This window comes from Lutra lutra, chromosome 11 (assembly GCF_902655055.1).
Source record: "Lutra lutra chromosome 11, mLutLut1.2, whole genome shotgun sequence".
Taxonomy (NCBI): domain Eukaryota; kingdom Metazoa; phylum Chordata; class Mammalia; order Carnivora; family Mustelidae; genus Lutra; species Lutra lutra.
The window spans coordinates 95387526-95405025 of record NC_062288.1 but is presented as its reverse complement, the minus strand read 5'-3'; the positions used below and the strand labels follow the sequence as shown (position 1 = coordinate 95405025).

The following is a 17500-nucleotide window of genomic DNA, read 5'->3' as shown; positions in this document are numbered from 1 at the left end:
GGGTGTTATATGCAACTGATGAATTAATAAACTCTACCTCTGAAACTAATAATACACTGTATGGTAATTAATTAATTTTAAATAAAATTTTAAAAAGGCTTTCTCTATCTACCAAAAAAGATAAAAATTTAAAAAGTCAATCCTCATTGTCAAACCAATCATCTAAATAAAGTTCACTTTAAGAAAAAGTCTGGGGTGGGGGATGCCTGGGTGGCTCAGTCAGTTAAGTATCTGCCTTTGGCTCAGGCCATGATCCCAGGGTCCCAGGATTGAGTCCCACATCGGGTTTCCTGCTCAGCAGAGAGTCTGCTTATCCCTCTTCCTCTGCCCCTCCACCCCGTTCATGCTCTCTCTCTCACTCTCTCTCTAAAATAAATAAATAAAATCTTAAAAAAAAGTCTGACAATTTTCAACTCAAGTAAATGTATTAAAATATGTCCTTTGATGTATATTTTCTAAAAACTGAGAAAGACTACCAAATATATCTTCATAAGCTCAATTATCATAAGCAATCGAGAGTAAAATGATGTTGGGGCGCCTGGGTGGCTCAGTGGGTTAAGCTGCTGCCTTCGGGTCAGGTCATGATCTCAGGGTCCAGGGATCGAGTCCCACATCGGGCTTTCTGCTCAGCAGGAAGCCTGCTTCCCTCTCTCTCTCTCTCTGCCTGCCTCTCCGTCTACTTGTGATCTCTCTCTGTCAAATAAATAAATAAAATCTTTAAAAAAAAAAAAGAGTAAAATGATGTTAAAATAAGTTAGTTTATACACTTTTATAAGAATAAAACTATGTGGTTTTCCTCATTAATCCATAAGAGTAAAACATAATAAACAAATATTATTTATGAATTAGGGTATGATAAAGACACAGCGTTCCTTCAATAAGTATGCCTAGGCATGTACGGAACTTTGGTTCTCACCCTTCAGAAGTAACTAAATAGGAATCACATATAAAAATTCGGTAGTAGCTCAAATTTGTAACCAGGCACAGGGGTGCAAAAGAGCACTGGCTCCAGGGGTCCCAAACACACCAGGTCTGGCCACTCGCTGCTGACGAAATGCAAAGGCAGAAAGACGAGTGGCAGTCAAACAAGAAAGAGATTTATTTCAGAGAGGCCCACATCAGGAAGACAGCAGACGCACATTTCAAAGACTGTCTCCAAAGTGCTGAAAATACTTCTAGGTTTATATAAGGATATTGTGCGACAAAAGTTGGTGGGTATGGGCAGGTGGGCAGTAAAGGTCAAGGCGATCCTTGTGCTGGAGTCAGTCATGCAGAGTCTTGCTGGCTCAGGGCGGTTCTTTCTGCTTGAGGGGTTCATTTCGGTTCCATTATGGGATACTCTGCCTGCAGGGTTGTTTTTGGTTTTCGTTTTAAACTAAGTAGGCTCTACATCCAAGGTGGGGTTTGAAGTCACAACCTTGAAATCAAGAGTCACAGGTTAGTCCCTGAACCCAGCCAGGCATCCTGCCCACTGAGTCTTTTGCCTGAGTTAAGAGATAGGCTGAAAATAGCCTGGAAAGAAGAATTTAATCAATTAGAAAGTACAGACTAGTGCGCCTGATTGGCTCATTCTGAGGAGCATGTGACTCTTGATCTTGGGGTCATAAGTTCGAGCCCCATGTTAGATGTAGAGATTATGTAAAATAAACATATTTTTAAAATACCTATTTATTTGCTTATTTATTAAATATTTTATTTATTTATTTATCAGAGAGAGAGAAAGAGTGAGAGTGAGTGAGCACAAGCAGGGAGAGCAGCAGGCAGAGGGAGAAGCAGGCTCCCCGCTAAGTAGGGAGCCCAAGGTGGGACTCAGATCCCAGGACCCTGGGATCATGACCTGAGCCAAAGGCAGATGCTTAACCAACTGAACCACCCAGGCATCCCTTATTTATTTATTTTTGAGAGAGACAGCAAAAGCAAGGGGCAGAAGGAGAAAGAATCCCAACCAAACTCCGTGCGAAGCGCAGAGATTCTCACAACCCTGAAATCACGACCTGAGCCAAAACTAAGAGTCGATTGCTTAACTGACTGTGCCATCCAGGCACCCCTAACTAAATAATTTCTTTTTTAAGTACAGACTGAGAAATGGAGATAGATGAAGTCCTCTTGCATAATCAGTTCCTTTGAAATCAAAATAAAATGGTTTCCTATATATTTAATGAATAAAAGTATATGCTATTAAAAATTAATCAGTCCAGCAGCCAGCACATAATTTCATTTTTTGTTAATAAGAGACAGACACACTCTTAAACATGTTGAAAAGTGACAAAAGTTCAGGATTGTAGCATTTATATACTCCTGATGAGGATAGAAGCAGAAAAATGTTCACTGTTAGCCCAGAAGGCTGACCGATAGTCTGCATAGGTCCCTGCTGAGGGGGCAACCCAATGTGGGACTCAGTCTCAGGACCCTGAGATCATGACCTGAGCTGAAGGCAGAGGCTTAACCCACTAAGCCAGCCAGGCACCCCTGGTTGTTATATTCTTAAAGGGCCTCATGACTGCCTGTACCTCTCACTGATAGTTAACATCAAGCCGAATGCTAAGCACCAAAGGATTCTTGCAGACGTAGTTTTCCAAGTAGAAATGTGAAGAAGACATTTATGATGTAATACTCCCTGCACGCCCCCTCCTCCTTGAGCACTAAGCGTATAACCACTAGCTTCACACGGTGAAATGGCGGCTCTTTGTGCCCACAGGTCCTGTCCCCATGCCATAATAAAAGCACTTTTTGCACCAAAAATGTCTCAAGGCTTTTTCCTTGACCATTTTCTCCCATCCCTACATCACTTCCATGATAGACTTTTATAAAATAAGTATATCAGATAGGATAGGCTAGGTCATGTTGCAGTAACAACAACATTGTATGACTTAAAACAACAAAAGCTCATTTCTCACCTAAGCTATGTGCACACTGTGGCTGACGGAGCAGGATCCACTCCTCATAACCACTCAGGGGCCTAGACTGACAGAACAAGGACCCTCAGCACCAAAGGGAAAAGAGGTCTGAGGAGTTTCATGTGGGTGAAGGTGAGGCTTCACTTCTGTTCACAGCTCACTGGCCAGAAATAGACATTTGGCTTTACGGAATCCCAAGATTGCCATGAAATGCATTCCAACCTTAGGCCTGGAAAGAGGAGGAATGGTAAATATTTGGTAAACTGTATCAGTGATTTCACAGTAGTTGTTTCTTTTTTCTTTTAAATAAGCTCTAGGCCCAATATAGGGCTCGAACTCACGACCCTGAGATCAAGTCGCATGCTCTGCGTACTGAGCCAGCCAGGCACAGTCATCCCCACAGCACGTTTTAGCTTTTATTGAATAACACATACCAAATCTAAAATAAAATTATGTATGACTTTTTTGCAGATTATCCAGTGTGATGTGAAAAAATGAAGGTCCCTTAAAATAATCCATTCCATATTTAAAGTAATCAATGAAATAATCAATGTCACTAACCTCTATTACTTCAGCTTCAAAGTTGCTTTCCTTTCCAGACAATGACACGTCCTACAGATAAGCATTAAGAATAGCTGAAAAAATCTGCTTATGTTTAAACATGTGGGGGAAAATTGTGGGTTCGATATTCTTCAACACTGTCTTGGCTTTGCTTTCACCAGACTCTCTTTCAATAACTATGCACTTCTTAGCTACAGAGGATGGTGATTAAAGGACATTTACTATCACTCCCACCACTCTCACTCACATAGCGTATCGATTTCAGAAAATCACAACAAATATCCAATTACCGCATTTCTAACAATCATACTTCACCCTTACCTGGAATATACATCAGACAGGAAAAGACAGGAAGCCTAACAAGGGTTTATGGTGCCTTGACTGGTCATTAAAGGAAGCTTCCCAAAAAAACATTAAATTGACCCTTTGTTTGTCATCCTGGAGGGTTTTAAACTCTAGGTGAGGGATATACTTGTGTGTGTGTGTGTGTGTGTGTGTGTGTGTGTGTAAAGTGAGAAAAGAACTATTGTAAATGGAGAAATAGAAGATAGGAGATAATGCTGGGAATGAGTACTTATAGAAACAGGGAATCTGTAAATTAATTTACCAAAAGGAATAAATATCTACCCGCCCCTTGGACTAGGCCACACAGTAAGAACCTGAAGATGATACGAGTTTTAATTCTTGCTGTGTCTAATGGTAAAGAGTATTTGCCATTGAGTATGATGAGTAATGACTGTATATAACAGAAGCTTTCCATTTCGCCACCACCTAGAACAAGAAGGATATTTTACATTATGATCCAATACATACATATTGTTTCATGAAACAATAACTACCCCCATTACAAGGGGTGCCTAGGTGGCTCAGTGGCTTGAGTGACTGCCTTCGGCTCAGGTCATGATCCTGGAGTCCTGGGATCAAGGCCCGCATTGGGCTCCCAGCTCCATGGGGAGTTGGCTTCTCCCTCTGACCTTCTCCCCTCTCATGTTCTCGCTCTCTTTCTCTCTCTCGAGTAAATAAATAAAATCTTTGGGGCACCTGGGTGGCTCAGTGGGCTAAGCCTCTGCCTTCTGCTCAGGTCATGATCTCAGGGTCCTGGGATCGAGCCCCGCATCCGGCTCCTGCTTACCCTCTCTCCCCCTGCCTGCCTCTCTGCCTACTTGTGATCTCTGTCTTTCAAATAAATAAAATCTTTAAAAAAATAATTACCCTCATTACATGTGATGCACTCTGACAGTCCCTATTCTAATGTCTTTTAAGGCTGATCACAAGCTACTAAATTGATTTCACAACCAAATAATGATTCATAGCCCACAATTTTATTTTTTAAAGATTTTCTTTATTTGACAGAGGGAGAAAGAGCATAAGTAGGGGAGAGAACCAAAAGGAGGGAGAAGCAGGCTCCCCACTGAGCAGCCCACAATTTTAAAAGACTGAGGATTAGAAATAGAAATTTATAATGCAATCTCTGATTATAAGAACTATCCCTAAAGAAACCTTAATCTGGGGGGTTGCCTGGATGGCCCAGTTGATTAAACATCTGCCTTCAGCTCAGGTCACCATCCCAGGGTCCTGGGATTGAGCCCTGTGTTGGGGCTCCCTGCTCAGTGGAGGGTCTGCTTGTCTTCCTCTCCCTCTGCCCCTACCCCTGCTTGCTCCCTCCCTCTCTCTCATAAATAAATCTTTTTAAAAAAAGAAGAAGAGGGGCACCTGGGTGGCTCAGTGGGTTAAAGCCTCTGCCTTCGGCTCAGGTCATGATCCCAGGGTCCTGGGATCAAGCCCCGCATCGGGCTCTCTGCTCAGCGGGGAGCCTGCTTCCCTTCCTCTCTCTCTGCCTGCCTCTCTGCCTACTTGTGATCTCTTTCTGTCAAATAAATAAAATAAAGTCTTTTAAAAAAAATAAAAATAAAAATAAAAAAATATATAAAAGAAGAAGAAGCAGACTTAACTTGGAAGTACAAGTGGGTAAACTAAAGCCTTGAAGTCAATGTCTATAAGAGATTAAATTTTGACCTTGAGATAGGGAGATTATTCTGAATTATCCATGTGCACCCTAAATGCAATTAAATGTATCTCTCTGAGGGGCGCCTGGTGGCTCAGTGGGTTAAGCCGCTGCCTTCGGCTCAGGTCATGATCTCGGGGTCCTGGGATCGAGCCCCGCATCAGGCTCTCTGCTCAGCGGGGAGCCTGCTTCCTCTGCTCAGCGGGAAGCCTGCTTTCTCCTCTCTCTCTGCCTGCCTCTCTGCCTGCTTGTGGTCTCTCTCTGTCAAATAAATTTAAAAAATCTTTTTTTTTTAAGATTTTATTTATTTATTTGACAGAGAGAAATCACAAGCAAGCAGAGAGGCAGGCAGAGAGAGAGGAGGAAGCAGGCTCCCCGCCGAGCAGAAAGCCCGACGCGGGGCTCGAACCCAGGACCTGGGATCATGACCCGAGCCGAAGGCAGCGGCTCAACCCACTGAGCCACCCAGGTGCCCCAAATTTAAAAAATCTTAAAAAAAAAAATGTATCTCTCTGAAAGGGAGGCATTAGGAGTTCCAACACATGTAGAGGAGAAGATGGTGTGAAGAGGAGGTGGAGAGATATGGCCTTGAAGACTGGAGTGATGTGGCCAAAAGTCAATGAATGCCAGCAACCACCAGAAAGTTGGGAGAGTGAAAGAACTGGCTGTTACCTAGAGCATTTGGAGGGAGTATGGCCCTGTCAATCCGTTGATCTTGGCCCAGTGACACTGCCTTTAGACTTCTGGCCTCCAGAACCATAAGAGAATAAAGTTTTGATGTTTTAAGCCACCAAGTTTGTGGAACTCCTTAAGCTTGACTTAATGAGAGTCATATTGCTCAATGCCCAGTGTGCTACCAAAACCCAAGTTCAGCTGCCTGTCACTCAAAAAGCCAATATTCAAGAGATGAGTTTTAATTGGAAATGAATATGAGCTTTATTCAGGAGGCTGACAACCTAGAGGAAGGCAGACTCTTGCCCAAAGGCCAACTCTGAGGCTTCTGTTGGCCCAAGGATTTTTAAAGGAGTTTAGAGAAGTTAATCAGTAAAGGGAGTGCAGTGGTCTGTAACATTTCTTGATTATTGTGCAGACTTAATGGTGCCAGCTATAGATACTTTCACAGTGCTCAGAGATTGTGCAAGGGAGTCTGGTTCCTTACTGCAGGGCATTAGGGTTGGGGGGATATGCAAGAGGGTCTGATTTCTGTTTTGAGACATGCGGAAGAGCTCATTCCTTTCTAGGAAAGAATGCATGATCTTAGATAGACCCACCCCTCAAAAAAAACGGTTTAGTTAATCAATCACATAGGATATGGGTGGTTGCTAAAGCTTCAAGAATAGTAGGTTGGCCAGAAGGACAGAAGAGGCAGCTTTAAGAGTAGCTACTTATAACTCTTTATACCTTTGTATGTTTCAAGAGTTATGGTAGATGATAGACTGATTCACAAACATACTGATAACACAGATAATATGGGGGAAGGGAAAAATAAAAAATAGATATATAAATGGACCAATGGCAAAGTTTATACAAATATACATATAATACTTGTTGCCATGGGTCCACTGCCAACTTGGCTTTAAACTTTCTAACATGCAAAGGGAGCCTCCTTGTTTACATGATTTAGTGGCTATTAGATAAATACAGCCAACTACACAAAAATGCAAAGATAAGGTAGAATTTCTACCCAGAATGTTATTTTTGGACTGAGCTATGCAAGAAAGAATGAGGTATACTCATTACATTGTGTGCAAATGCAACTGTAGTGAACTCATACCAGACCAAGTTTAGAAGGCTACTTACTGTATCATAGGTTGATAACATGGCAAAACAACTTGATAAAAGCAAATTTTATAGCACAGATTAACAAGATTTTGCTAAAAAACAAAATTTTAAAAATTCAACTGAATAAACCTGAAGATCCAATAGGCTTTATTAAACAATTTATGAATGGGGCAGCTGCCCATCTAGCATGTAGAAGAGAACCCTGAGGAGTTGTACAAAATGGTAGTAGGGTGGGGCAAGAAAATTATTAGCAAGTTAAAGGAAAGGACTGTTTCAAGCCAGGGCATTTTTTTGTGGGTGGTACAGAAAAGCAAGTTTTTGTTGTTGTTGTTGTTTTGAGGGTTTCTTTTTTTAATGCTTTACTTATTTACTAAAAAGTTGTATTTTTGTAGGAAACTAGAAAAGAAAATGAAAAAGCCAAAAAAAATTATACATAAAGAAACTGCATATAAGGGAACTATAGAAGTAGCCTCTATACCCTACTGCTGGCCAGTTCAAAAGATCACAAGGGCTTCAGGTTATAATGCATCAGGTAAGACTTCCCACTCTGACCTCTGACAGCCTCCAGCAGTGTGGTAAGATACTCATTATCACATGAAACCATGTGTCCAGCTTTCAAAGCTGTCAACTCCTTTATGTGGGCTTCCACTGTAAAATAATGATTTTTGGGGATGCCTGGGTGGCTCAGTTGGTTTAGTGTCTGCCTTCAGCCTGGGTCATGAGCTCAGGGTCCTGGGATCGAGCCCTACAACAGGGTCCCTGCTCCATGGGGAGCCTGCTTTTCCCTCTCCCTCTGCCTGCTGCTCCCCTTGCTTGTGCTCTGTCAAATAAATAAATAAAATATTTTTTAAAAATAAGATAAAATAGTAATCTTTGGTATTCTGTTTCTTCAATAAATCTGTGATAGAGTTTTCTGGCCATGGAAGTCATAGACTGTTTTGGTTGATGTAGGATCTTATACTAACTACTGGGAAGGCAAGGTGTTTTGTTTTGTTTTGTTTATTTCCCTTAAGATTTTACTTACTTACTTGAGAGAGAGTGAGAGCATGAGCAGCAGAAGGGGGGGGAGAGAGAGAGAGAAACAGATTCCGCACTCAGGAGGTAGCCCAACATGGCCTCTATCCCAGGACACTGGTATCATGACCTGAACCAACTGAGCCACCCAGGCACCCCCGGAAGGCAAGCTTTTCATCATACAGTTTACCTCACTAGTGCTGATCAGAAATTTTCAGATTGACTGTTAAAAGGTCAAGTTCCTGGGAGTTCGAGACTGTGATTAAGTCTTGGTTTGCTAAGGGGGATTGTAGGTGGAGAGGAATGATTCTACTTGAGGCTTTTTTCTTTTTCCCTTTTTAAAATGTCAAATAATAATAATAATAATAATAATAATAATAATAATAACACAATTCTGTAGGAGGAAAGAGAGTGTCAACAGAATATCCTCTAGGTATATGGCTTGCTGCTGGTGTGCCTTACTTATTTCCAGCGTACATTTTAGAGTATTTATGAAAGGTCTTGAATAATGCTCAAAAAATAGTGTTTTCAGGCCTACTATCAGTCAATAAATGCTTAATATATTTATGAGGTGTGGTGTGCTTGCGAGCGGATTTATCATGGAGGGACATACTTCCAGCATTTCTACTGTCTGCCAAGCAGTATCTAGGTCACTACTGAGGAGTCTGACAAATATCCCCTCTTCACCCACTGAGGAAGGTTCCGGGCCCCCGCCCACACAGGCTGCTTCAATTGGCGCCCTAATCCAGCAAAAGGGTACCAAGAACAGTCTCCTACAGATGATAACTAATCGACCATTAGAGGAGAGGATAAGTGGAAAGAGAAGGAAATGGCATCCCAGCAGGGCCAGAAGACCCTTCAGCCTCAAATCAAGCAATGCCCTTGGAGCACGTCAAGGTCTCGGCTGGATGAAAAGAGACAGAGGAAGGAACAGAAAAAAATAAAGAATAAAATGCATTTCATCCTCCACTACGCGGCACGCATATGACCACTGTTCAGAGGGCAGCTCTGCAAGCATTTGCCAACAAAATATATTTAGCGAACGCTGCAAGACATTCCCCTAAAGTCAGCCTTTCTCCCTAAACAACCATCTCCAGTCCGCAGACACGACTCACTGTCCTCATTGCGCAGGGTGCCAGGTGTGACCTTTGAAGCCTCCGAGAGAGAGCGCTAGTAGTTCCGGGTTCCACCAGGGCTCCCCTCTATCCGCGAGCTTCCGTTTCTCCACTGCTCCCGTTGCAGACTCCCGCCGGAGGTTGAAGCCCGGCCGGGGGCGGGCCTTCCGGAAGAGGGTCGCGCGGGAGAGGAAGGTCGCGACTAGGTAAGATTGTCCGAGAGTTTTGGGGGGCTCTCCTGCAGTGACACACGGGCGATCGTTAGAGAAGCCCTGCGAGGATCTCCAACCTTCTACAGTCGCCAAGAATGAGATGAATCGATTTCATTACTAACCAGCTACTAACCATCCTACAAACCAGTTGGCCTTTTCCTGCGTAAATTGGGGAATTTACCAAACGAGGGACGCTAGCGTAGTTTCCTCTCCGGCGCAGTTACTATTTCCCTGATTAGGTCGCGTGCAGGCCTGTTTCTCAGCTCATCTGACGGCATTTCTGCATCGTAGCATAGGGGGGCGGGGGGGGGGCATTAAGTTATTTGCCTTTTACTTTAATGTCTTTAACATAGTCATGTTTGTTTTTTTTTTTTTTTTCAAGATAAAATTGAAATATTCTGTAAGGAGGCATACTAGGGTCCTGAAAAAAATCCCAAGTAACGCTTTCCAATTAAAAATTTTAAGGTAGTAAAAAGTGACAATCAGCAAGTAAATGGCAGAGCCAGGATGCAAACCTAGGCCTCAGGACTCTATGCTGCCTCATCATTTGAAAAATAAAGTGATGAAATTTGGAACACATTTGTCTGAGAACACTGTAACAAAACAACAGTTCCCTGGCCACCGTATAACTGGAAATACTGTGCACTTGCAACAGAAATCTATTTGAATGCCATTATAGCAATTAAGCTAAACAAAGCAAAGTTGACTAAGAAACCGTTTTTTAGTTTTTCTTTTATCTGATGTAGGGAAAAAGATAATTCAACTGGAGGAAGAGAAAAGGTAAAACACGCAAAGAAACTGTAGCCTCTGAAGGCAACTCGTGGGCATCTGTAAAGCCTTTAAAGGTTTATAGCACTGATTTGTTAATATTTCCTATTTATACATTAAACTGTTAATGCCTTTTTTTTTCTCATTGATGAAAATATAACCCTACCCCTAACAACCCAGCCCAACCCATTCCTATCCACACGATGAACCAAGAGTTGAGAGAGAAGGAGATTTTAAGGGGGGGGGGGTGGTGAAAGGAAAAGGAAAAAGGTTTGCAGGTGATCCCCAGGTTGCAGAGAACTGGACCTGACAGTTCTCCCATTGCTGGCCTTCAGATGGCACTATTGGCCTGTTCAGTGGGTGTTCAGATTGGTAAATGGTTTGAGATTGGCATTCTGCAGTTGGTTGAGGTCCGCCTCTGCTCTTTCAATGGATCTAGAAATGGACATGAAAAATTCCTTAATTTAAATAAGTTTTGGGGTTTTGTATTTTTTTTTTCTTCCAAGAGGTATTTTGAAATTTACTTGGCCCCATTCTTGCTTAGGAGGATTTTTTTTTTTTTTAAGATTTATTTATTTAAGTAAACTTGGTGCCCAACATGGGGTTTGAACTCATGACCCTGACTGAGATCAAGAGTCATGTGGTCTACTCATTAAGCCAGCCAGGTACCCTACAAGGGTTGGGGTTTTGGGTTTGTTTTTCTCCCATTGTTTTTTCAAAATAAGTTTATACCTTTTTTCTGTTTGGATAGCAACTCTTTTTCATCTCCACTGGACTGGCCCCTGGGCAGTCTCTTAGCAAAGATTCTCATCTCACTACAAAATTTCACTTAAAGTAGCATATTCTGCCAGCAGTGACCCTACATCTGGTCTGGAATGATACAGATATTTCACCAGCAGTGTTCTTGATTTTTATGTATTGCCTATATAATGTTTGATACATGTTGCCGTGATTTCTGCCTATTACAGATATCATCCTTATACCTATTTCAACATTCTGAGTTTGGGCCTCCAAAGAAAAAGTTACTGTTTACAGCTAGTAAGAACTTATAATGCATTAAAGCAGAATATATAAGATGGAAGATAAAATATAACCTTATAACCCATAAGTCCTTCTATTCAGGAATAAAATGAATCTTAAGGGCTGTTGAGTTTATTTCTATAAGACTACTGCCTCTGTTTTGTTTCTCCCAAATGGCTCTCGGTCTCTAGGCAGAATTCAGTCCAGCAGCCTAGAGGCTAAATGACCTCATAACTCATTAGCAGTTCTCAGAGCCATCTGGAGCCCTTGAGGAGAACAGTGTTCAAAGGGCTGATAATAAAGACAACAGGATAATTATTTCTCTGCCATGATTAAACCTTTAGATGGCAAGCAGTCAGCATTTTTATTCTACAGAGTGCTGAGGTGGGTGTTTTCTGAAGGTATAATAATGCTGTGGTTGGATAACTCATTTGCCTGTCCTCATCTAGCCTATAAATAGGTAAACTATCAGTAAATAACAAAATGGTTCACCCTAAAAAGGGCAGTGCAGCAAGGTGGTAGTAGTGTGAGAACATCGAATGTAGAAATAAGAAATGTAAAGTGGCAAATGGTGGCAAAGGAAGCCACCATTTGGGCTGTGGATAGTTCTCAACTCGAAGGCATGTCCTGCCAGCCACATGACTGATTCACATGTTGCTTTTGCTGTTTTTATTTTGTAAAGTGCTCATTAGATAATCTTGGAATTTCACACACTAATCTGTTTATCTTCTCATTTTCTGTAGGGACTCTTCCTCCTTGCTGCTCAAGAAATGTCTTCACTTTCAGAATATGCCTTGCGCATGACTCGTCTGAGTGCCCGGCTGTTTGGTGAGGTGGCCAGGCCTACTGATTCCAAATCCATGAAAGTGGTGAAACTGTTCAGTGAGCAGCCTCTGGCCAAGAGGAAAGAGACTTATGACTGGTACCCAAATCACAACACTTATTATGCACTCATGGGGACACTGCGTTTTCTTGGCCTCTATAGGTAATGGCGAAAACCACACAGTAACCTGTTCGATTTTTCTAGTAGATCAGAAAAGGGAAAATTTAGGCTTTTTTCCCTACAGTTTTGTGATTCTTCTGATAGCGCCCAGATGGCTCAAAAGGCATAGTTTTGGGGAGAAAGGCTTTTAAAATGCTCATAATGGGGGCGCCTGGGTGGCTCAGTGGGTTAAGCCGCTGCCTTCGGCTCAGGTCATGATCTCAGGGTCCTGGGATCGAGGCCCGCATCGGGCTCTCTGCTCAGCAGGGAGCCTGCTTCCCTCTCTCTCTCTCTGCCTGCCTCTCCGTCTACTTGTGATCTCTCTCTGTCAAATAAATAAATAAAATCTTTAAAAAAAAAAAAAAAATGCTCATAATGGGCACACTGAAAAAAATAAAAAAGGAAACCTGCATGTATTGGAAGACATATTTTAATTATGTCTAAAACTGGACTGAGATTGACGAGATACTGAGCTACAGATATGTTTAATTATTTATTAATTTAAGAGCACTCTAAATGCTGCAGAGGAAAACCTCACCCCCTCCCAGCACCCCCTGCCCCCTGGCAGGCTGCCAGAACAACAGGTTCTCATTGGTCAGATGAAGAGAGTCCCAGCCCCAAAACCAGTCTCCTTCCTAGCTGGTTTATAGGAGCCTTTCTTCCAAGTGGAAGTTTTATTGGAGTTCTTACTTCTTTTGACCTTTTTTCTGGCATTTTTAGTTTGTACCCCTTTTTTTAAAAACATTTTATTTATTTATTTGAGAGAGAGAGAGCATGAGAGGCGAGAAGGTCAGAGGGAGAAGCAGACTCCCCGTGGAGCTGGGGGTCTGATGTGGGATTCGATCCCGGGACTCCAGGATTGTGACCTGAGCTGAAGGCAGTTGCTTAACCAACTGAGCCACCCAGGCATCCCAGTTTGTACCCTTTTTGATATATTAATTTGGTCTAAATAAGTTGTAGTTCACCTTTAAGAGTAATATGTGAGGGCACCTGGGTGGCTTAGTCAGCTAAGTACCCTGCTCTTGACCTCAGCTCAGGTCTTGATCTCAGGGACATGAACTGAAGCCCTGCAAAAGAGTAATACATAGATTGCACAGCCTCTCACCACCATGTGTTATATGTTTGCGTATGTATAGGAAATGGGTGCTCAGGACTATCTATTCCTCTAGAAAGAGAAAAGATCAAATACCTATGTGATCATTTTCTTTAAAAGAAAGTCTTAATTACCAAACTGATACATGCTCATTATAAAAGCATTCAAACAGTGCGTAATAGTGCAAAGTTAAAATAAATCTATTTTTTGGGTACCTGGCTGGCTCAGTCAGTAGAACATATGACTCTCGATCTTGGGGTCCTGTGTTGGGTGTAGGGATTACTTAAAAATAAAATATTTTAAAAATAAATAAATCTACTTTTTAAGATTTAAAGCTTTTTAATTGGACTTGTCTTAGGACAGCAGTACAAAAGTTAATTTGGTACTATTCACTCTAATATAATGAAATTAATAGTTCATTCCACGTAGCTAAAAATTGGTACATTCATCCATCCAGTGGATATTTTTAAGTACCTTCGATGTACAGACACTTAAGATGGACACTAGGAGAACAGCAGTGAGCAAAACAGAATAGATTTTCTCAGTTAATATATTATAATAGAGATTATAATCCATAACATATTTTGAATTTCTGGACTTGCTCTGGGACTTTCTCCCTTGCTATTAGTCTGAGCTCAGAAAATAAAAATTGATTTTATTATGACCCCAAGTAAAGTATCATTGGAAGGCAGATCTCCTGAGTAGAAAAGTATAGCCCATTCACAAAGTCACATTCAGCTATTTTAATTTACCTGTTTGGTGCCACTCTCCATTTGTTTGAAAAATAAACCCTGACTATCTTTGGGGATGGGGGGAGAAATACTTAGCATTTAGTTATCCATGGAAAAGCACAATGATTTTCATGTATTTGTCACTAGTTATGGTAAATGGTGCCTCTAATGGAAGGCCTCTTGTGGCATCAGGCAGGGTGAAACTAGACAATCTTCAGTAAAGAAAATATTACTGAAAGACCTACAAGCCGGGGAGGGCGGCACATGTTCTCCCAAACACTGACTCATTCAGTCCCTCAGACACACAGGTGCTTGGCTATATCATCAGAGACAAAGACCCCTGGCTTCGGAGCATTCCTTCTGGTGGAGGGTTGATAGGAATGGAGGAGGGAGGGAAGAAGAGGAGAGCAAACGTACTGGATGAGTAAATGATGTGGTATGCCAAAAGCTGAGTGTGTCGTGGGGAAGGAACAGTAAAGCTGCCTGAGCAGAAAGAATACTCAGAGGGGACCTGGTGAGTGGGGAGAGGACGGGCCTCGGTATTAAACAGGACAGTCAAGGTCAGCCTTTTTGAGAAGATGAGGTTTAAGCACTTGAAGGTGGTGAGTGAGACAAATGGGATCTGGGGAAGAACTGTTTAGGCAGAGGCAAGAGCAGAGCAAAGGCCATGAGGTGCACGTTCTCTTGGCGGGTTCTAGGAGTAGTGCAGGTGACCGAGAGGGAGAGGGTGGTAAGGCCACAGGCAGATCATGAAGGGCTCTGAGGGCCATGACACAAGGTCCTGGCTTTTGCTCTGGGTGAAATGGGGAACCGTCTGTAGGCCCGTGAACAGAGAAGTGACATAATGTCACAGTTGAGAAGAATTACTCTGGCTGCTCTGTTGAGAATAGGTAATTTGGGGGCGTTCATAGCTACTTGAGAAGAGGTCATATATACCAATCGTGTTAACGGAATGGAACAGTGTACCCTACAAAACCAGTCTATTTTAAAACTACCTAAGGAGTTAACAGTTGGGCCCAGCACAACCCCCTCTTATATTTAATTTGTATGCCATTATTATCCATCCTTGACAGGTGAGGAAACTTAAGATACAGAGAGGGAAAATCACTTATCCAAGGTCACACAGCTAGCTACTAAATGGTAGACGGAGCTGTGATCGGAACCCAGGTTGAAATGGGTTCCAAACCTTACATATTTAAATACTATATACTGTTCTAGGCATTTAATCTTAGAATGCAGTCGTTTTTCTAGAGTACAGGCAGTCTTCAGCTTACACCCCAGCCATATGTACAAACAGCCCTCGCCGCCTTGATCTCTGGAGTACCTGTCTGTCGATTTGGCTTCATTCTACCTGAGCCTTCCCCCAGCAGCCTTTTTGTCTGGATTATCCACAGCCATTAAGGTAGCCTCCTTCAGACCTCTTCCCCTCATAGTAGGTGTTAATTCCTGGGGCTTTCAGGGTCTCTGTGTAGCTCTTCAAGCTGAGACCCACTTTCTGTTTCCCTATGGTCAGTGTTAGCATTATAGGGAAATTTGAGGTAATTATTAGCATTGTCTCATTGTTGCGTCAGTTAATTTAGTCACTTGTGGCATTGTTTCTATGAGGGGACACTGTGACTCAGAAATGAACTTTTGGAACACAACTCATGTTGGGGACTCTCTGTCCTTTCTGTTCACCAAGCTGAGCATGTGCCCTGAGAAGTCAGGGACTGATAAGCAGAGCAGCCTGAGGGAACAGGGCTAGATTGGTGTGCTGTTCCCATCAGGTCAAATTACGGGCTAATTATTTTTTCTTTCTCCATTCAGAGATGAGCACCAGGACTTCAAGGATGAGCAGTTGCGCCTAAAGAAGCTTCGTGGCAAGGGGAAACCAAAGAAGGGAGAAGGGAAAAGAGCAACAAAAAAGAAGTAGTGTTGGTCCATCGGGAGAACAAAGCTCTTTCTCAGCAACTGACAGCAGAAGAAGGTGTATCTATCTTTCCACATATTCGAGGAATGTAAGCTTCCGAAACTGAAAATTATTTGTAGGAACACGATCATTTCTGTGTTCAAGTCCCATCCAGTTGAATAGTGACTGGTTCCCTGGACACATTCTAATTCTGCAAAGTTACTTTGGCCTTGGTTTTATACCCTGAGGTTCACCTCTTTCTCTAAAGAAATGAATTGCATAGACTTGATTAAAGAATGACTCATTTGGGGTGGGAATGGTATGTTGGAGACTTGGGGAAAACTCACTGAATGAGCATCTTTTAGTCTCCCCACGATCCCTCCTTGCTTCCTCACGACACCAGCCCCAAACTCTTCCATCCCTCTAGCCGTTCAGCCACTGTCTGACCACCAAGCTTGCAAATTTCATCTACCTCCTCTCCACCTCCTCCTTGGAGAGTATCTTCTAAGATAGATTTGGGCAAAGTATCCACCCGCTAAGAGTACTGAGTGAGTACCTGCTGGGGCCCTGGTGACACCATGGTTAGCAAGCTGAGAAAACAGTCCCTTCCTCATGGAACTTTCAGGCTTGTGGGAGACTAGTATCATTATATAAATAAAATTGTATTAAATGCTACAGAGGAAAAATCCAGACTTCTGCAAGAGTGTGGATCAATCAGTGGCTTAGTCCAGAGATAGCAAGAGACTCAAAATCTCTAGAGTTGAAAGAAGGCCTCCCTAAAGAGATGGCATTTCATCTGAGCTCTGCAGGATGAATAAGAGAAGAGGGGCACCTGGCTGTCTGTCAGTAAAGCATGACTCTTGATCTCGGGGTCATGAGTTCGAGCCCCACATGTGGTGTAGAGTTTGCTTAAAATTAAGGTGCACCTGATTGGCCCAGTCAGTAGAACATGCGACTCTTTATCTTTGAGTTGTGAGTTCAAGCCCCACATCGAGCACAGAGCTTACTTAAAAAACAACACACAGGGGCACCTGGGTGGCTCAGTGGGTTAAAGCCTCTGCCTTCGGCTCGGGTCGTGATCGAGGGTCTTGGGATCGAGCCCCGAATTGGGCTCTCTGCTCAGCGGGCAGCCTCTCTCCCTTCCACTCTGTCTGCCTCTCTAGCTACTTGTGATCTCTGTCTGTCAAATAAATAATAAATAAAATCTTAAAAAAAAAAATAACACAAAATCATCAGGGTGCCTGGTTGGCTCAGTTTGAGGAGCATGTGACTCTTAATCTCACGGTTGTGAGTTCAAGCCCCTCACTGGGTATAAAAGTTACTTAAAAATAGGAAAAATCTTAATAATTAAAATTTTTTTAAAGATTTTTTTTTTTTAATTTATTTATTTGAGAGAGAGACAGTGAGAGAGAGCATGAGCGAGGAGAAGGTC

The 17500-nt window shown here is 42.4% G+C and overlaps 1 protein-coding gene and 1 long non-coding RNA gene across 2 annotated transcripts; one reads left to right on the top strand and one right to left on the bottom strand.

The window, feature by feature from the left end:
- Positions 1-2908: 2908 nt before the first annotated feature.
- Positions 2909-9536, bottom strand: LOC125081228 (uncharacterized). Its single transcript, XR_007121620.1, has 3 exons — positions 9375-9536; positions 3459-3509; positions 2909-3126 (listed from the first exon to the last, which is right to left on the bottom strand). It is a non-coding gene; the product is annotated as an uncharacterized LOC125081228 (long non-coding RNA).
- On the top strand, positions 9463-16743 carry MRPS33 (mitochondrial ribosomal protein S33). Its single transcript, XM_047695772.1, has 3 exons — positions 9463-9580; positions 12118-12359; positions 15987-16743. The coding sequence occupies exons 2-3, from the start codon at positions 12145-12147 to the stop codon at positions 16090-16092; spliced, it is 321 nt and encodes a 106-aa protein (XP_047551728.1). The 5' UTR covers positions 9463-9580; positions 12118-12144; the 3' UTR covers positions 16093-16743.
- Positions 16744-17500: the final 757 nt, after the last annotated feature.

Coding starts and splice junctions, on each gene's coding strand:
- MRPS33 (XM_047695772.1), top strand. CDS start 12,145: ATGTCTTCACTTTCAGAATATGCCTTGCGCATGACTCGTCTGAGTGCC. Junction 12,360..15,986: donor CGTTTTCTTGGCCTCTATAG/GTAATGGCGAAA, acceptor TTCTCCATTCAG/AGATGAGCACCAGGACTTCA.